Below are 19,900 nucleotides of genomic sequence, written 5' to 3'. Positions count from 1 at the left end.
TTGGGGTATATTAGATTTGTGGTAAAAGTGGATGTGTGTAACGTCCAGAAGGAATCGTTTCCGACCCCATAAAGTATATATATTCTTGATCAGCATCAATAGCCGAGTCGATTGAGCCATGTCTGTCTGTCCGTCTGTCCGTCCCTATTAGCGCCTAGTGCTCAAAGACTATAAGAGCTAGAGCAACGATGTTTTGGATCCAGACTTCTGTGATATGTCACTGCTACAAAAATATTTCAAAACTTCGCCCCGCCCCCACAAAGGACGAAAATTTTTAAAATCACAATTTTAAAAATACGAGAAAACCAAAAACGCAGAATCGTAGAGAATGACCATATCTTTTAGACTGCAGAATTTGAATAAGATCGTATTATTATTATAGCCAGCATCAAGAAAACAGTTTCATTTTTTCTCGCCCTGTCTCTCTCTAACACACACGTAGCATAGCCGGCTTTGCTTAGAGTAAGACATTAGCGCCTAGATCTCAGAGACTATAAAAGCTAGAGCAACCAAATTTGGTATCCACACTCTTAATATATCGGACCGAGACGAGTTTATCTCAAAATTTCGCCCCACCCCCTTCCGCCCCCACAAAGGACGAAAATCTGTTGCATCCACAATATTGAGGATACGAGAAAACTAAAAACGCAGAATCATAGATAATGATCATATCTATCAGATTGCTGAATCTGGATCAAATCAGATCAGATCATTTTTATAGCCAAAAGGAACAAATCAATTTGCACTGGCTACGCAGCCCCCGACGTCACGCTCAGACTGATTTTCTGTCTCTCTCGCACGCACTCCTTGTCGTGTCGTTTAATATTAGCGGCGTCTGCCGGAGTGGCTCTCTCTCCTACTGACTTAGTATCGGGTATAACTGTAGAGTTGCGGTGTCCGCAGCAACTCACAACGTTCCACCTCGTTATTGGCTATATTTGGCTCTGGGCGAGCCAGAACTTCTGGGATTAAAGCAATGCTGCAACAATAGATTTACAAAACTTAATAAAAACAAAGCTTAAATCTTTTCTGCTGGCACAAATCTGTAGTACGGTGGAGCAATGGAGCCCTAACGTGTTCTAGCCAACTTAATCTGTTAGGCAAAGCCAATAATCAACAGTTGATATTCTGGAAAATCTCTGCCAACTGCCGTTCCCTTATCGAGTGTTTTCCTTTGTGATGGCAGATGCGACACCACGCTCCTACGTGCAATCAGCCGCTCCTCTGGCCCCACACATCGCCCACAATGTGTGTGTGTAAGCCCCATAATATATATCGATAATATTTCATTAGCCCCCACTCCCCGAGGCCCCCCGACGATGCCCACGCCACACTAAAGGGGCGGAGTGTTCTCGATATGAGTGCGTCGAAGTGCGCACATAAATTTGGCAAAAGTAAATGCACTGGCATATTGGATACGTTGGGGAAAGTTCTCGGTTCCCAGAAGATGTTGCCAGTGCCGGGGCAAGGGCAACGCAGTTTGCTTGTAATGGAGCTTAATGCAATTTCTCCCACTCTGTCCCTCCTCCCCGTCCTCCCCCGTCCTCTCCCGTGCTGCCGTGTACCCAGTCCAAACGCCAACACAATTTCTCACAGCAAACATATTTTCACGTTGTGCTGCAGACCTTTGGCCAGTCGGGCCAGGGCCTGGCCAGAAGCAGAGACAGAAAAAAAATCGAAGCACAAAAAAGAGCCCCCCCCCCCCCCCCCCCCAAACCTCCCCCATGGCAAATGCAATTTGTTTGGCACTTGTAACGGGGGGCGTATACACGATGTCGACATTTGCCACTCCAGAGTCTCTCTGCTAATTAGCTGCTGGCAGATTTGCAACTGCTCAGCCAGACCAAAAGAAAGCCAGTAGCGGGGAGGGGGGCAGAGCACATGAATGGCATATTTTTCTACCATTTTTGCTGGTTTCTGTGCTGTGAGCGCATAAAAAATCGCTTAAGTTAAGCGAAGCGTCAAGTCGTTTGCCTGTCTGTCCACCACAAAGGATTTGGCCAGTTAGCCAGCCAACACTCGAGTGGCTTGCACTTTCAGAGATGGCAGATGCATCCATGGGGAAGGCAGAAACCCTGGCCCGGCCCGGCCACGTCCATCTCTAGTCCCAGGCCAGTGGAGAGCTAACCAACTGAAATGTTGTCTTTGACAAGGCTGTCGGTTTATCGCGCCGCTTGTCAGCACAGCTTCTGTGCCACCACTTGCAGATTCTGTTGTTTTCTTTTTATAGAATATCTTTTGTTGCATGTCATTTCCCTGGAAGAGAGGAAGTAGAGAGCGACTGATGGAGATGGAGCGAGCGAATGGGGCAAGCAGCCGGAACTGCCTCAATTTATTTGCACTTAGGTGGCCGGGCCACAGGACAAGAGGTTAACAATGCAACTGGCTACTGGCAACTGGCAGCCGGCAGCTGCTTTGGCTAACTTGCTCCGCCTCGGTCCCGGCCAGAGTGGCTTATCTCTGGCCAGCTGACACGCCACACACCTGTGGCCAAGACGAGCAACGGCCATGGCCACTTAATTGCTTAAAAATGCGAAAATAATTGCAGCAAATGCATTCAAGCCAACCCAACCGAAGTCCCCCGTCCCGTCCGGTCCAAAGGGGGGGGTCGTTGGGTCAGCCAGTCGTTGTCCCAAAAACGTCATGCATTTTCATTACGTTAACTGGAAAAACACACGGAAAATGCAATGCCATTTCGAGCAATGAGCGACAATTGCCATCACCGGCTCCGGCTCCGACTCCATCTCCATCTCCGACTGCTTCTCTGGCCGCTTAACACTGGCCTTAGCCTCCGGCCATGCAAATTCAATTTGGCAAAAAGCGAGGGACAGAAAAACGCACTGAAAAACACTGCGACATGCGTTCAAAAGTCGCGACTCGTCGTGAGTGGCAGGTGAAGTGCACGGAGAGCAAAAGAGAAAAGCCAAGGAAGGAAAGCGACCATCCCACAGTCGAAGGAATTGTACCCTTTCAGGGGTCTTTGTACGTTCGTTCTTTGTATGGGATTGGGGCACTGGATACGAAACCTGGCCATAAACTTTAACTTTTTCATTTCCAAAGTATTACCTCCTTTTGAAGGGTATTAACCGCCTGACCGGGACCGGGCACCCCATTGTCGCCAAAGGAAAAAAAACGGCTGCCCAAATGACGAGTGCAATTGTGGCATCTGCCTCCTCTGATGTGGCGCTGTTGCTTTTGTCCCAAATGTAAAACGACTGGCAGTCAAACATGCGCGGTCCGAGGCAGCCTCCATCTCCACCTCCATCCCCAGCCCGAAGCATCTGCTGACTTTTCTCTTATCTACGCAAAGCGTTTCGGAGCTCCTTTGGCAAATTGCATTTGCTTTGAGTCTCATTGCGGGGATCTTGCTTATCCCCGACTTTGGGGTATATTTCGGCAATTGTAGAAGTTGCAGTTTTCTCCGAGGTTTAATTCGGCGCTCAACTGTGCTCTGTTTAAAGACAAGCGACTGCAGGAAACAGATTTGTACTTTCACAAAGTTAAGAATTATTTTGTAGCATACTTTTTTGGGCAAAGGAAAAGTTTTTTTCCCCGATGGGTTCGGAGGAAGTTTGACGACATCACACATGCAATTTGATATTTATCCATTCGTCTTTTTTCTTCCATTTTTAAATACAAATAATAATCAGTTCTCTGATAAAGTGCCCAAAATCTATCAACCAGTGAGAGGCCTGATATTAGAGCAGCTCTAGAAAATAAAACAATTTGTTTCGTATTTTTTAACAAATCGATTTTCAAATTGCACAAAAATATTTATTTATCCTTTTGCTGGAGGTTTCATGCTTCACATGTAGTCGATTCTTTTCAAATGAAATATTCTAAGAATATTCTAATTCAATAAAAGCAACCTTTTAACCCTCACTTAAGTGATTTAATTCTAGGAGTTTTGCCATCAACGTTGCACAATCCTCTCACAGAGAAAGACTTGAGAAAAAATACAAATGTATGCACAAATATTTGCATATTTTCTTAAGCCCGTCTGCTAGCCCGTTGCTCCTCCTTGCCCTCGGAGATCCCTGGCTCTGAAATACATGTAGTATAAATTTCCCTGAACAATTTACAAGCTAACAGTAAAAAAAAGGACAGTGTTGCCACCCACTTTAGTGGTAAAAATTATGCTATAATTCAAAAACAGCGCCAGCACACACACACACACACATACACGTGTGCCGTTCATTAGCACAAAACCCACACATTAATTTTTTGTGTCTGTCTGCGTGTGCTGCTAATCTTGGGGGTGTAAAAATGCATTCATCCACATACATATGTGTGTGTGTGTTTGCCTTTGTCCCCATAAAGGATATAAGCCATGTTTTTACTACACTCCCGCTAGTGTGTCTGTGTGTGGCCGTGTGCATGTGTGAGTTACTTTATGTTGCGCCCTGACTGCAGCAGCAGCCCTCAGAAAAAAAAAACACACAAAAAAAGGGAGTAGAATAGGTTGAGTCGATATTTCGACTATGGGATACCCATTATTCATATATATTGGTAAGATTCCAGGGGAATGAGATATCGAAGGAACGTTTGCTAGGGTACGAGTCATGTTTATGGCTTTATTGGCTAGAAAAACCCACTAAATATTTAATATATGGGATGGGTATAGCAGGGATAGGTGGTAGAAGGCTATGATATCCGTTTAGAAGATACCAATAAATTAAGCCACCATCCAAATATGGATCTAAAACGTAGAATAGAGTTTATTTAATAGGCCACCAGAATATTCTACGAATTTGCTTTGTGAAAGTGAAACAAAGTTACTTTTTAGATGTTTTATATGTATTTATTTCTCCAGACAAGACCTCCTTTCTTTGATGCGTAATTTAGAATGACCGAGCTTCGATCTTCATGCCTTTTCGATATATTTCTAGAACGATTATTATTTCATCGATATATATTTGATTTATTTCAGGTTAAATCCCAGCGCCACACGTTTAAACCTAATTGAATGGAATAACCACCCAATGCAGTACCTATGAAACACCTTCTTCTGCTTAATACACCCTGCTCCTCTACCAGTACGAGGTATCAACACTGTGCAAGCGTTTCCCTGGCTTCCCTTGGCTGAGGCTTCGCCTGCAGCTTTGGCTTAAACGACGACACGCCAGTCAGAGTCGGGCCAATTTCAGTTTCGGTGATAAATTTCGTATAATAAAGAAGACATTAAGCAAACGCCAGTCGCCAGGAATGAGAATGAGAATGAGAATGACAACGACAACAAGGACCACCCGCAGCTCGGACACATTTTACACCTGGCTGAAGGAGCAGTAAAAAAATATATATTATTTTATACCTCCCTCTAAAAAAATGTCTATTTTATAGTGTAAACGTTTTTAAGGTTTTTTACAAGCGCCAACTAATTGCGCCTTCAAATGCGACCCAGCGGCAGGACCGGAAGATACATGGCCACGGAATCAGATGAAATACCGCCTAAAATGTGGAAAACGCTTTAAGCGATTATTGTGCCGCTTTGGGCCATCCATAAAAGCATATTAAGGCAGAAACTTGACCATTGAACCGATTCTGGGGGAATAAAAAATAACACACACTCACACTCGGGCAAAGGCATTGTGTTCGGTGAAATTTCTCATTGAATTGTATTGAAAAGCAAATGGCATTCAATATTTATGCAAATTTATTATTGATTATGATTATACAGCTGCACGGTTGGGCGATGAGAAGTGCAGCTGTAAAGCCCCGCGGCGACCTGCAAAAACACACTCTTCTGCACACATCCCTATATTTATTTACACAAATATAGGTCTATAAAGAATAAAACCAGTTTATGTGCCGCCCAATTTAATTAAAGTTTGCTTTTATACCCTTCCAGAGACCGTATTTGTTTTGCCGAGAGACCGGTATCGGTAGACAAGGAGGAATATACGATATATTGCTATGTTCTTTATCAGCATTCAAGGCCGTGCAGTGAGCATCGAGTAAGTAGGAAAGCCACAAAGCCACAGAGATGGGTATTTGCTGAGATATTTAGTAAATTCCCAATCCAATCCCTCCTAGTCATAGGCCCTACGATCTGCAAGGGTATCCTGCATTTCAGCTCCTGAGGGTAGCCTTTCTTTGAAGTTTTTTTTTGTATTTTCAAACATGTTAATTCGCACTAAAAGCGAGAGGATTGAACAGTAATATACACATGTTTTTATAATACTAATATGAGTAATATCCCACAAACAGAGCAATAAATCAGCGAATACATAATAAATAATTTACCATAATTAATTACCAGAAGAAGCCCTTACTTTTAGTAAAACCTTAAATCCAGCCGGAACCACCTTTCCATCCACCTGCATCGCAGGCAGACTCTGTCTATCTCTCTGTGTGTTTTAAACTTAAATCACAGAGACCGGAACCGGAAGGAAGAACAACACAAAGCTTCGACTACACAGCGGACAAGCCGCAGCTGGACATCGCAGTCTGATCCCACCTGGCCGGAGGCAGGCTCCTTGACTTGCAGTTGCGTTTGACACTTTTCTCGGGCAACGGAAACGATGGCGGCGGTGGCGGTGGCGCAGGCAAAGCGACAGAACAATCAAAGTGCAGCACGACAGGGACTTGAAAGTGGCAGGCACGTAAACGAAAACAAAATGGCGGCGGGGTGGAGCACCACACACGGACCGCAAGCCAAACAAGCGGCAACAGCAGAAAGAAATTACATGCAACAAGACAACAAAGTTGTCAATGTCGATGTCGACGTTGTTTGGTTTGCAAAAAAAATTACCATACCCCAGAAGCCATCTTCCCGCCCTCCGCTCGCCGCACTCCCGCACGGCCAAATGGTGCGGCCTGGATCTGCATCTGAAGTCGAAGGCAAGAGCCGGGATGACTGCTCTGTGGCCACAGCATCCTCCTAATCCTGCCCCCACTTCCTGTTCTGTTTGTCCCCCAGGCATCGCACAAATATTAGCTGTTAAACAAGCACTGGCTGTTGCTTTTGTTGCTGTAAAAATTCACAATTACACATGCAATGCCAGAAACCGAAAGAAAAGACCAGAAAGAAAATGTTGCACGTCGAAAATTAAGCGAAAACCGAGAGTGGGGAAAACAATAAGAGAAGACGGCGCGGGGTGGAGGATGGGAGGAGGGAAAAAATTGGCATAAAATGCAAAAATGAAAATGCAACAAGCAAAAAATATTTTGCTTCGTTAAGTTTTTAGCGTACATGCGCAAACAGCAACAATAAAGTGTTAATGTGTGCAAACTAACACAGGCATATGGGACACACACACACATGCGGGGACACCACGCATACACACACACAGAGACTCGTAGAATAGAAAGGAAAAACGTGGCAGGAGCAATTGCAACCGCAGAAAATGCAAAACACATGCCATGGGAAAATGAGCAGGGCCACACTGGCAGCAGCATTGACAGGAAGGAGCGGAAGGAGGGAAGGAGAAGCCAACAGCAGGATACCAAGGATACGAGGATGCACGGAAGAAGCAGACGAAGGATGATATGAAGACAGGAACGTTGTCGACTTTATGCACATGCAAATGCAATAAAATCAACTGAAATAAAATAAGATTCGAATTTCGCCAGCAGCAAACAAATGGCTGCATTTGATCTGAGTGTGCCATCACTTCCATAAGGATTTATTGATCAATGGCTTGAAGATTCGCCAGCTAAAATGTAAGTGATTGGATATAGTTTCACGTACTACAGTGGAGTCTCTGGAGGAGCAGTATTATAGACCTCCTTAAATCCATGTTTTTCGAGGAAATTAGTAGAGTTTTTGGCCATTAAAAAATAGTAAAACCCAAGCCTTATGGTATATTAGAATTATTCGAAACTGAAGCAAAGCCAACGCGGATTGGAACTTCAAAACTCAAAGAATTTTCCACTGTATAGCAGTATGTGTATGTTCCACCAAAAATACTGTATGCATATGCACTTCCTTCATTCTCGGCTAATCAAACTAAACTCCCAACAGAAGCGGAAAGGAAACAACATTTGCAACAATGAGCGCACAAACATATTTATTTCTTAGTGCATACATTCACATCTATATGCGTGTGTGTGTGTGTGTGTGTGTCGGGGGAGAAACTGCACACACACATACAGACATACATCAGTGGTGGCTCGGCTGCGCTTTCCCCTCGCCCTCGCCCTGGCATTCCATTTCATTTTTATACTACACTCACTTTTCACTGTTAGTTATGTCTGCTTGCGGTTTCCTTCTTTTCACGTTATTTATGTTTATTTGCATATATTTTATTTCATTTTATTTTATTTTGCTTTCAAAAAATGTAGAGGAAATGCAACTAAAACACGCTCATTTATTTCCGCAGACACAGCGCAGAAATTTGTGAGAAGTCAGGCTAACCCCAGGACTCTTTCGTGCGCCCCCAGGACATACACAGTGGCTGCTTCTGTGCGGGGTGGTTAGGGGCGGGGGGCAACTGTGTGAGTGTATGGTAAATTAGTAGACAAATGACTATAATGGCCAGTACGTGAACAAGTCCAAATTTAAAGCTTATGGCACAGGACAAGTTCTTTGAACTCTGCTTTGGATATGTAAGCAACGGAGTCTGCAAAAATAAATAACCAAAAGTGCCAAAGGCAGGCAACACTACGAGTATCTACAGAACATGCACAAATGTATCTACTCGTAGTCGTACTCGTACTCGTACTCGTAGATGTTTATGGTAATGGGTTTTGCATGCAAATGCATTGCAGTTCATAAGCTGCTTAGCAGGTGTCCAGCAAACAAATACCAGCCAAATGCAACACAATTTAAGATGCCGAAAATCTATAGATAAATATCTGAAAATATCAGACAAAGGTAGGTAGGTAGGTAAAGTGTTAAACACCTTTAAGCAGGAGCTTAAGTATATAAGAGACTCCTTGTTTATTCTTATATTTCATTAACATATTCTTTTGGTTACGAGTACTCAACAAAAAAAAACCAATCAGAAGCCATGTTCTTAAAAGTATTGTCAATATGCACAAACAAATGGAACACAAATCTTGGGGGGAACATCTAGTACCCAACCCAGAGTCGAGTCACACAATTCCACACTTGGGGCCATCCGTCAAGGGGAACAGCCAAGCCAGAACCCGTATTTTATCTTGGTAAGCAACAGCTGTGCAAAAGCTGCAACAACAAAAACTGAACAACATCCAGATGCATTTCTGTTTCGACCTGGAGGCAGCCCACATTCCTACCTACATATTTCCATCAGTGAAATTTTCTAACCATTTTGTTGCCACTTCTTTGCCATTTGAATACAGGTTCGCTCACTCTCTCCCTCTTTTTCTCTCTCTCTCTGGGAAAGAATGTGTCCCTTAGTCATGTTTGATTTGCAATTTTGCACAATCAAACTCTTGCCAAGGATCGCAGTGGCAGTGGCAGTGGCAGTGGCAGAGGCAGGAGCTGTAGCCGGGGAGCCGGGAGCTCCAGCTGGATGCCAGGAGGCAGAAGGCAGCCAACAGGCAAGTCGGCAAATCCCAAAAATTGCCAATAAATTTGTTCTATTGACTGTGTCTGGCTACAAATTTGTTGCTTGCATATTTTATTTGTGCAGCGTATGTTGTGAAAATGCAAATGCAAATATTCAGAGCCGGTTTGGATGGGCAAGAAATATTGCGACAAGTATCGTCTATGAGGGAATGAAAATTATAAGGTCTTTGAAAACATACCAAAGCAGCCCCAACTAATTTCATGGTTTTTTTTCTTTCTCTTCTGCAGGTTGAGGCCGAATTTATCCGCAGTTTCTTGGTCAGACTTGGACCAGCCAAAACAAAGCTGTCTGTCATGAAACTACTAATTTTGTATTATATGTACTTGTACATTTTTGCATATAGGAGGCTCTTAATCGTTTGTAACATAATTGTTTGAATTGTTGTACTTTTACAAAGATTTGCTTCAAAACCAATGGACGGCACTCAGAGAACCAGCACTAGGCTAACTTGCCTTAACAGTGTGCTATCTTTTATTATCGTCTGGGCATTTTTCTTTTATCTAATGTCTGGCCGGACCTCAAATGTATCTGACATCTCTGTGCTACGCGATGAAGTGAATCAGCTATCGGTGAGGCGAACAGTATCCATTGAGTCTCAAACTAATGCATATCTTTACAGAAACTGGTGCGCGGCTCCCCCACAGCCGTTGGGGCTTTTGACAGTTCCAAGGATGCCTCTGGGCCACCTGGTAGTCCGCACTTCGTTCCAAAAGAACATGGCTCCGAACTGACCAAATGGAGCTCCGAACTTGCACGTAAGGTTGACGTCCTCATGGACGATGTGATACAGCTAAAGGAGAATTGCTTTAAAATGATGTCAATTCCAATTCGGAATTCAATGCAATTTCCAAACGGATTAAAAAATACAATTTTAATGCAAAATCCAAATTTGGTCCAGGGTCCAAATGGAAATCAAAATGGAATCCACGACGCAACTACAATCAAACAACAAAATTCAAGCCGAGATCTAAATTCAGTTAATAATCAAAATATAAGCCACGATCCAAATTCCCACAAGGATTCAAGCCAATATCCAAATTCGAATCAAGATCCAAATTCCTATAAGGATCAATATTATAAGCAAGATACATATTCAAACGAAGAATCATATTCAGACCAACATCGATATTCAAAGCAAGATTCATATGCAAACGAAGGTGCATATTCAAACCAAAATCCATATTTAGACCAACATCGATATTCAAACAAAGGTACATACTCAAACCAACACAATTACGATACCGAGAGTCTCCCAATGGGCTATAATCGTTTGAACTTCGCCTCAGACGAGCTGGGGGCCAGTGTTGTCTCGGTCGAGGCCAGCCCCATTGACGACAGCGGTATATTCAAGCGCCTTCTGGGCCTAGAATTCAGTTCCAATCCGCCGGTCAACATGCTTCGGCCGAGTCTTGCGCCCGGCGCCTGCTTTGGATACCGTGGGGTTCGTGCCATTGCGATCATCCATCTGGCCAAGGAAATCGTCGTTGACACGATTACCCTGAGCCACCCGCCCAAGGATATGATGCCCAATCTGTGTGAAAACGCACCGAAAGATTTCAAGGTTATCGTGAGTAGCAGTCTCCTGATCGGCGTTTCAGACTCTCTTACAAGACCTTCTTCTTTTAGGGCATAAAACCGAATTACAACGAGAAAGAGCCGTTGGGCCAATTTACCTACCATAATCACGCCAACAGCCGCACTGAAATCTACCGTATAGACAACAAAAGTACTTTCTGTAGACTGGTCCTCGAATTCTACTCGAATCATGGCGGAGAGTTCACTTGCATTTATCGGTAACTATGAATTGGTGAGGGCACGACCGACAAACTGTATTTATTATTCTTACGCAGAGTGGAGGTCTATGGAAGCTTGCCTGCCCCTGACCCACAGGGCAATGAGCGCGGACAAGGAAAGGATCACGGAAAAGGAGATCTCCACGCAGAAGGAGACGACAATGGGCAAGGAGGTGATGTCAGCGGACAATCAGATTTGAGCGTACCAGAGGCTGTTCGTGGACCAGTAGATAGCAGCGGAACAGTAGACAGCAGCGGACCAGTGGACAGCATCGGACCACGAGACAGCAGCAGATTAAGAGATAGCAGCGGACCTGATGAAAGCACCGGACCATTATACACCAGCACACCACGAGATAGCAGCAGGCCAGAAGATGTCAGTGGAGGCGATCTCCGTCGGGGAGATGATGTCCGCGGACAAAAGGAAGTCTGCGGACGAGATGGCGAAATTTGCCAAAAACCTGGCTGCAAACGATGCGCCCCACGGGATAGCAGCAGACCAGAAGATAGCAGCGGACCAGAGTCTGTTCGTGGACCAGTAGATAGCAGCGGAACAGTAGACAGCAGCGGACCAGTAGACAGCAGCGGACCACGAGATAGCAGCCGATTAGGAGATAGCAGCGGACCTGATGAAAGCACCGGACCATTATACACCAGCACACCACGAGATAGCAGCGGACCAGAAGATGTCAGTGGAGGCGATCTCCGTCGAGGAGATGATGTCCGCGGAAAAAAAGGCTGCGGACGAGATGGCGGAAGTTGCAAAAACCCTGGCTGCAAAAACTGCGGCAGAGAACTTTAATGTTTTTGTGAGCTCTCATCTCCTCTCATCGGCTTACTCTGACAATTCTCTGACAGTACCAATACACATTTTCTGATGCAGTAGGAGCCAGTGAGAGCCCTATATTGTTCATATAAACTAAATTTATTTGTCTCACGCTGAGTTAATGCGCTGGCGTTCTTTTAGATTGAAGTTTACAAGTTGTAATTACGTTCTGGTTATTATTTAAATTCAAATAAAACGTTTCCTTGTTTGCGTTGGTTAGTAATCGGGAAACATGTTCTACCCGATAAAGGAATTTTGTATTCTTTTGCCACCTTGCCACCAGGCATAGGGATACCTTGTAAAGAGTATGAAAACGCTGGAGAAAGTAGTGTAGCGTAAAATTAATGTTGTGCAAGGTATTTCCAAATCATTGATTAGGCATCATCTCAACGGGCTTCTGGAACGTGCGCGCCCCCTGGTCGAAAATGGGATTTCAGGGCGTATGAGTGCGGCGCGAATATTTTAACAGAATTCAAGCATCCAGTACAGCTGCCCCTGCGATGCCCATGTGTTTGGTGCGCTGGTGTGTGTGTGCAGTCGTGTGTTATTTGGTGTAAATTATATGGCCGAAAGAGGCAAAATTAGCCAAATGATGGCTGCCTAATGTGCCGGAAGGATGGCGAACAAAAATAAATGGCAAAAATCCTTTTCTCCCCCAATGAAAACATAAAAACGTGGCCACTAAAAGCAAATCGAGAGCGGCCCAGATTTGCTAATCAAATCAGTGTTAGCCGCCTTAGTAAAGGGTCAATGTCAATGCAAATGTGCAATTTTAAAGATACGTATGTATGTATGTTCAATGAATTTTGATAACAGCATATATTGTGCATAAGTAAAATCGATTGCACTTTTGTGGATCGCTAAGGCCACCAGTATTCGAAGCAGGGGAATCATGTGTTTCCAGGAAATAGTGAACCAATGGCTGGGTAAAGGATAGCTACCAGTATCAGGACTATGTATAGGTCAGAGTTCCACCTCCCTCCGAGTTCTGATTCCCTACCAAAGTGCCAAATGTTCAGCGGTAATTGAACGGACTTTAAATACTACTAGCCAAAAATTGTAAGAAATGCGGGTTAACACAAAACGACAAAACGACTTTGGTGTTAGCCTTTTTTTCTTTTTTGCTTCCTTCAATTTGGCGTGGGGTTGAATCTGAGATGGGGCTGGGGCTGGGGCTGGGGCTGGGGTGGGAACTGTAGCTCTGGCAGAGGGCCGGACTGCATGGAGACTTTTATGCTAAAGAAGAAACGCCAACCGACGTGGCTGCGGTGACGACATCGAAACTTTTCTTGTTTTCTTCTTTTTTTTTTTTGTTTTTTCTCGTGCACTTGTTTTATTCTCATTGCGTTGGCCAGTGCGCGGGAGTTTAGTCGTACAGAAAAATGTGTCAGGAAAAAATTAAAGCAAAAGTGGAAAAAAGAATGAAAGGTTCGAGGAAAGTCGAGACCTCAAATATCCTGGAAAATCGAATTTGATACGCCAAAGCAGAGCAGAGCAATGTCTTTTTTAACATATTTTTACCCATATATGATCAGGAAGAGGTCTCTCTTGAATCACTTTGGAACTCTTTGATCACAGCTTAGAACAGCGGATCGTTACAAAAATATACACAAAAATCTACTGCACATAAACGCCATAATCCCACTGAGAATACAGGGTGCCCACAACTAAACAGGAGGGGATCCATGCAGAAAAACTGCCACACACAAGGCAAAATTGTCGCCAAGCTGAAATGGGGGAGGAAGGGGAAAAAACACTGAATGAGAGCGAAAAAGCCAAACTGACTTCAAGTGGCATTTTGACATTTTGTTGAATTTCAACTTGGTTGTCGCTAGGGTCAAAGGAGGATGCCATGGGTCAATGGGTGTGGTCAGGTGTGCAGGGGAGCCCTGGCTCCGGCAATGCAAACGAAACGCACAGAGACGCATTTTTTTCAAATTAGAGAAAAACAATTTCCATCATTGCGGCCAGGCAAAGCTGTAAACTTTTGACCCCACAAAACGTTGGAACTTTTTTTCTTTGTACACGTTATATTTCAATCGTACTTTTGCACAAAATTTTCCAGCATGAAATTTAAAGATACTTTTGAAATAATTAAATGAATCGAATCTCAGAAATTGATTTCAGCAGTTTCGAATAGCCGTTGGAATTGGCGAAGCTAGAGAGCTTTAAGCTCTAAGCCGCCCAGCTTTCTGCTATCTCTCAATACCTACAAATTTTCAAAGTGATTTATTCAAATGTGCCGCCTAAGTAGGCGGGATTTGAGTTTTACCATCCCTAAGTGTGACCGTATGGAATCAGCTGGAACATTCGATGTCACAAACTGCCGTTATGTCAAACGAGCTAGTTTTTGTCATTGTCATTGTTGTATTTTGTGATTGTTCTAAATAAAAAGAAAATGGAATTGCGCAGCCAGTCCTTCCACGCCTTAGTTAACCTGCTCAAAGGTACGGTGCATATAATTTAGTTAACACTTTTCAAAGATATATATCTTTTCCCCTCAGACGCTGGTGTCTATGAGGAAGGAATGGCATATGACGAAGTTAAGCAGCTTGCGCAGGCGATGCATTTGTCCACCATGGAACAAATCGAGGAAAACGAGGAGTATCTGCAATTCGAACGTGCCCGCTGTGTATGTTGCAATTCATAACATTGCTTAATTAATTACTTTAATTCATATGTGCATTTACATGTTTTTATGCAGGCGAGCATAGAGTCTTATTCCTCGCTGGAGCTGCACCAATCGACCATGTTGCCTTCTGTGCTGATGGCTGAGCCCATGGCTGGTGATGTGGCTATTGATCTCTCACAGCGCGATTGCGATAGTCCCCCTGAAGGGCCTGTTCATATGACTGTTCGTGCAATAGTACATCATCCCCTCGACTGGAGCCCTTCGGCCGAGCGTCAGACTTTACCCAAGCGCAGAGCTGACGGGAACAGCCACGCCATCGGTTCGGAGGTAAAGCGTTTCCGAACCGACAACAACAAAAACAACAATCAGGAGCAGCAGCAACAACCGGCAGCTGCCGAGGAAGATATCACTCCAGCATCATTGGCATACGAGGATTCGGGCGTCAGTTCGGTCAACTCAAGCGCCTATGACAGCAGCCTAATGCCATCCATTGGCGAGATGCCCAGTGGTCTGATGGTCAGCACAAGCAGTGCCGCCGTGTCCGGTTCCTCGCGCAGCAATATCAACAATAGCAATAGCGAAATCAATTCAGATTAAATCCACGAATCGGATCATAATACCTTAGTATCGTTAGTTTAAGAATAATCCCCATGAAACATGTATTCATTTTATAAAAATTTGTAATGCTTGAGCCACGCTTCTTTCTCATGTGGAAGAACGTTTGCCTCGGCTTTTTTCACCGCCTGTGTGCAGACAACGAGATGCTCGGCGCCAGTTTAGTTTGCAGGCCTCCTCCATTTAAATGTAATGAAATATATGCATGCGCATTGCTCGCTTTTTTGTTTATTAAAGTTACACTACATTGGTGCGTAAACAATAATACATTACAAAACTACTCTTGCTCCTTTCGTTGCTTGGAACGTGCGACGGCCTTCCTTACGGCGCGATTTGAGATTTTACAATATTCTTCAAAAGCCAGCAGGGCCACGCGCTCCTTTACAAAGAGGGCAGACACCTCCTGAAAGTAGTTGGTTACGTCGAGTGGTTTCGCCAACTCAATGGATTTGCCTGAGTTAGTGCTGCATCTCCCACGCTTGGCCACACGCGCTCCAATCGATTCCGGATCTTCGAAACGTGCCGGCATGGTGCGTCGACGGGAAATAGACGGCAAATCATTTTCAATATCGCTTGCAGATGTTTGAGTAGAAGCTGTCGTCTTGTTCACTGTGTTACAGTATCCATGAGAATCGACTTCAGTGAGTGAACCTCTTTGTGGCGACACTGAGTTTGCGTTGGCCATGTCGCCATTAATCGGAGCGTCCTGCATGATTGAACCAATTTGTGGCAAGCTTGGCTTAGCGTTGGCCAAGTCACCGTCCGGAGCGGCCTGCTGCTGTGTCGTAGGGCCTATCACGCTAATGGGACCATTATCTTCCTCTGGCGGCATAACTACCGGCATCAAATTGCTAGCTATGAGTTTCTCTTCGTTTTCACCAAGAACAGGCGATCGCTCAGAGCTGGTACTCCTAGATATAAAGATATATGTAAGTTTTTCTTCAATACAATTAGACGCCATGCACACACACACGTATGTACATGTACACGCTCAAAGACGCCAGATTTTGTATGCCTCATCACGTGTAGTACTTACTCGATGGAATCCCCGGACTCCGTTGAATCGTCGCTGGACGAATCTTCGCTAGATGACTCGGACAGCTCCTCGTCAGCCATCAACACCGATGGAGGGGAGAATGGTGGACTTTCATCGGAGCTGCACAAAAGGTGAAAATATGTATGTAAATATGCCACAAATTTGCCACAAAAAACCAAAAAGGAAACGTACCCATCGTCGCCCACAATATGCGGTCCACTGTATTTCGGAAAAGGCCTGCAATGAACAATTTTCAGAATTATTAACAAACTATAGCATTTTTATCACGCGCTACTCACATATTCGCTATTATGAACGCTTGGAAAGTTTAAACTGTGTCAGCGTATTATGGCAGTGTTGCTAAGTGCTAAGAAATGTTACCCTGCCATGTGAATGGCAATTCTAGAGCTCGATAGATATTCTGGTGAATATTTAAAAAGAAAAAATATCTTAAATGGTAAATATATTTTGAGCTTTGTACTGGACGCTCCTATACATTTTCTGTACGAATTAAATCTCGAGGTAGATTTGATTTGATCTTGTTTGACGGAATTGACACCCACTCGAGCACATTGTGCAGCGCCAATGTAACCCTGTAACGGCTGAGCCACGTAGCCTAAAGAAAATGTAAATGAAATCAAAAATAAACTAAAACTATAATTTGAAAAATAAATTACAATTCTGAAAGTATTAAATATAAGAACCAAACTAAATAAATAACTTAATGTTCACAATCATCCTCCGTTAGGTCATCGCAATGGCAAAAGTGGACATCGGGCGCCACATCGGAAGCCAGATCGTCCTCACCAATCACCAGGCAACGCACATTGGAGGGGTATTTCTATGGAGGTAAGGAGAACACTTTGCTATCATCGGACTCCAAAAGGTAAGAAGTTTTGGCAAACCCACCACAACGACCAGAGGATACCCGTCATCATCTGTGAGAGCCACGTTGTCGCATCCATCGCTCTCGTTCTGGCGCTGCAGTATGAATTTGGTCAGAAAGCAGAGCATGACCTGCGAGGAAAGGTATGTACTGGAATTAGGCTACTTAAACGTGAACATAATGCAACCATGACTTACCAGAAATTTTAGGGACAGCAGACCCAGTCCCAGCATTATGTACAAGAACCGCCAGAGCGCTTTGGTAAACACGGGCAGGCAGCCGTTGGTGTGGATGGAATTGAGCGTGAAGGAAGGAAACGGTTGCCTGCTATTGCCCTGCTGTTCACCGACGAGAGTATCTTGGCTCGTGATGCTCTGGCTGCCTCGCTTGCAGCATGTGTAGGGAGCCAGGATCGCGGTGGTACCACCTGCTGTCGAACAGGAATCGTTACCCTCCAGCTGGGGCATCCAGTCGGCATTCATCCAATCCTTGTAGCTGTGGACGCCACAGCACTCCTTACGCAGTTGCAGACCATCCCACAGCAGCTTCCACTCCGGACACGAGTAGTACATGTCGATGCCACGGATCAGAGACGTTTCGGCTCCATTCTCGAACACTTCCGCGCTGCGGTACACGTTCCAAACAGTAGCCAAGCCGGAGCCGACAATGATGCAGGAGTAGAATAGCCAAATTGACAGAAGTAATTGAATGTTGGGAGTAGAACGCCGCTTCCACAAGCGCCTCCACATGGATAGGCTGCACAGGAACGTCAGAATCAACTGTGCCCCAAATATATAGATATTCAGCAGATAGCCGTGGACCATGCGGCACTCAATCTCTGACAGATAGCCAGTGAGGGCTAAGTGGTAATAGGCCGTTACGGTGATTAGAAGCACTCCGATGACCGCCTCAATGACCAGAAGGAGTATTATGTATATGGAGGCGTTGCGAAAAGGCTGTCGCATTTGGTCATCATCATTTGCATCTGATTAAATAATTGACGTTGATTTCAACGATATCAGTAAACAATATGTCAAGTTCTTTGTAAGTGAAAAATGTTGTCAATGAGACCTGTTAATCTTTCAGGCAAAGTGACAGGCTATGCAAAGCTGTCATGCTTTATGCTACTACAGTGAATTTCATTTGTATAGTTTCTCTTACAACTGTACAGAAATATTCGGCCAGACAGATACAGATGGACATCGATCCCGATCAAGAATATATACTGTATGTACGTCATATACATATGTATGCACTCTAGATATGGTCGGAGATACTTCCTTCCTTCCTTCCTTTTATTATACCTTTAACATAAAATAAACAATTTTGACACAATAAATAAAACGAAAGTAAGACGAAAATGTTGCAGTCACCAATGAGCCTCCATCAGAGCTGGGTGGCCTTTGGGACTTTTGCTGGCTTTGGAGTGTCGCTCGCGTGGCGCTTGCTGGTGTCCATGTTTTGGCGAAGGGTGGCCAAACTGCGTTTTATCTGAATGATTGCTATAGTATTTTCGCGCAGCTTGGCCTGCAGATAGTTGATGTATTCATGCGCACTCATTTTATCGGCTACCAGACGCACCTTGTCGTTCCTCAAGGCCAAATTCTCGTTGAGCAGTCGGTCATTCTCGACGAGTAAACGCTCGTAACTGCCAGCCAGTGACTCGTCAAGGCTATGCACCTCGCCCAGCCAGAAGTCGTGACCGCGCTCTCTAGGCGTCATGAACTCCAGCATGGAGCTGTGCTGACAGATCTTATTGATCGCACAGCGATGCTGCTGGTCCTCAAGTGCTTGAATGTCCTCTTTTTATAATTGACCATGATTATTAAGTATTTGTATCGCTTACCTTCGTCCTGATCAGGGCCCGCGTAAGTATTGGCGCCGCTCTCTCTTGCACCTTTCCGAGGGAGATTTGTGGAGTTGGGGGCGTCGACCTTTATTTTCATACTACGACGCAGCTGGTCCATCGCCTGCATCTCTGCTATGCCCAGTGCCACTTTGCTGGGCACGTGCTTGAATCGCTCTATTGTTTTCGCCGAATGAAAGTTCCTGGGCAGATTCATTATTACATAATCAAGTCACTTTAATAAACACGATTCGACAGACTACTGGCACGACGGGAGGACCACTGTATGTAACCTTAGCTCTAACCCGAGAGTTTTTAACTGCTAACAGAAAAACAGTATATAGTTCTGTGCCCGAAGTGTTTTCGTTGAAAGGATTGTAGGTGTAATACATATATACATTAAACTCAAAGCACTACAAAAGAACCTGAAAGGAAGTTAGAAAGAACACATAACATATACTAATGCAAAAAGAAAATAGGGACAAATCAATATTTTAATATGAAAGAAGTGCAGGGTATTAAAAGAGTCGACGTCGACTATGTGTATCTCTCTTACTCGTATATATGTACATGTTCACGCATACATATATGTATGGATGTTTGAAAACCCGCCCTTTACTGATACGTACCAAAAGGAGAGAAAGAGACAGATGTTCTAGCATCAGTACTAGAGATGTGCATGTACTAAAATGTTTATGTGGTAGTTTTGTTGTAGGCCTTAAAAGCAAGTTACGATTAGTGAGGACGGAAAATCTGATATGATCTTTTCTTG

General features: G+C 44.3%; 5 protein-coding genes and 1 long non-coding RNA gene across 10 annotated transcripts in view; 3 read left to right on the top strand and 3 right to left on the bottom strand.

Moving 5' to 3' along the window:
- The window catches only part of LOC108162533, a 65,368-nt gene extending 55,907 nt beyond the window's left edge, over nucleotides 1–9,461 (top strand). For 2 of the 4 annotated variants that reach the window (XR_004472815.1, XR_004472813.1), the window contains exons 4-5: nucleotides 4,931–9,105; nucleotides 9,265–9,461. This is a non-coding gene — a long non-coding RNA (uncharacterized LOC108162533). The remainder of the gene's footprint in view (nucleotides 1–4,930; nucleotides 9,106–9,264) is intronic. The other 2 variants (XR_001775584.2, XR_004472814.1) reach the window with 2 other exon arrangements.
- Nucleotides 9,462–9,730: 269 nt separating this feature from the next.
- LOC108164164 (sialidase) lies at nucleotides 9,731–12,370 on the top strand. Of its 2 annotated transcripts, XM_017299775.2 has the most exons (5): nucleotides 9,731–10,063; nucleotides 10,114–10,705; nucleotides 10,781–11,061; nucleotides 11,121–11,287; nucleotides 11,345–12,370. In XM_017299775.2, exons 1-5 carry the CDS (start codon nucleotides 9,908–9,910, stop codon nucleotides 12,087–12,089), a joined length of 1,941 nt encoding a protein of 646 aa, XP_017155264.1. In that variant the 5' UTR covers nucleotides 9,731–9,907; the 3' UTR covers nucleotides 12,090–12,370. The 2 variants fall into 2 exon arrangements, with proteins under 2 accessions (XP_017155264.1, XP_017155263.1); XM_017299774.2 differs by having other exon boundaries at nucleotides 9,732–10,063; nucleotides 10,114–11,061.
- A 2,061-nt stretch (nucleotides 12,371–14,431) lies between these two features.
- LOC108164000 lies at nucleotides 14,432–15,625 on the top strand. The gene is made up of 3 exons (XM_017299572.2): nucleotides 14,432–14,560; nucleotides 14,618–14,745; nucleotides 14,818–15,625. The coding sequence occupies exons 1-3, from the start codon at nucleotides 14,512–14,514 to the stop codon at nucleotides 15,340–15,342; spliced, it is 702 nt and encodes a 233-aa protein (XP_017155061.1). The 5' UTR covers nucleotides 14,432–14,511; the 3' UTR covers nucleotides 15,343–15,625.
- Nucleotides 15,563–16,882, bottom strand: LOC108163999. Its single transcript, XM_017299571.2, has 4 exons — nucleotides 16,696–16,882; nucleotides 16,589–16,633; nucleotides 16,397–16,516; nucleotides 15,563–16,271 (listed from the first exon to the last, which is right to left on the bottom strand). Coding segments are annotated over exons 1-4 (801 nt in total). The 5' UTR covers nucleotides 16,698–16,882; the 3' UTR covers nucleotides 15,563–15,637.
- A 203-nt stretch (nucleotides 16,883–17,085) lies between these two features.
- LOC108163998 (tetraspanin-15) lies at nucleotides 17,086–19,530 on the bottom strand. The gene is made up of 5 exons (XM_033393019.1): nucleotides 19,389–19,530; nucleotides 19,129–19,331; nucleotides 17,480–19,072; nucleotides 17,306–17,413; nucleotides 17,086–17,237 (listed from the first exon to the last, which is right to left on the bottom strand). The coding sequence occupies exons 3-5, from the start codon at nucleotides 18,245–18,247 to the stop codon at nucleotides 17,118–17,120; spliced, it is 996 nt and encodes a 331-aa protein (XP_033248910.1). The 5' UTR covers nucleotides 18,248–19,072; nucleotides 19,129–19,331; nucleotides 19,389–19,530; the 3' UTR covers nucleotides 17,086–17,117.
- On the bottom strand, nucleotides 18,669–19,345 carry LOC117185854 (protein swallow-like). The gene is made up of 2 exons (XM_033393474.1): nucleotides 19,180–19,345; nucleotides 18,669–19,084 (listed from the first exon to the last, which is right to left on the bottom strand). The coding sequence occupies exons 1-2, from the start codon at nucleotides 19,343–19,345 to the stop codon at nucleotides 18,669–18,671; spliced, it is 582 nt and encodes a 193-aa protein (XP_033249365.1).
- Nucleotides 19,531–19,900: the final 370 nt, after the last annotated feature.

This window comes from Drosophila miranda, chromosome 4 (assembly GCF_003369915.1).
Source record: "Drosophila miranda strain MSH22 chromosome 4, D.miranda_PacBio2.1, whole genome shotgun sequence".
Taxonomy (NCBI): Eukaryota; Metazoa; Arthropoda; class Insecta; order Diptera; family Drosophilidae; genus Drosophila; species Drosophila miranda.
The sequence above is the reverse complement of the archived record's forward strand: the minus strand, read 5'-3'. Positions and strand labels throughout refer to the sequence as shown.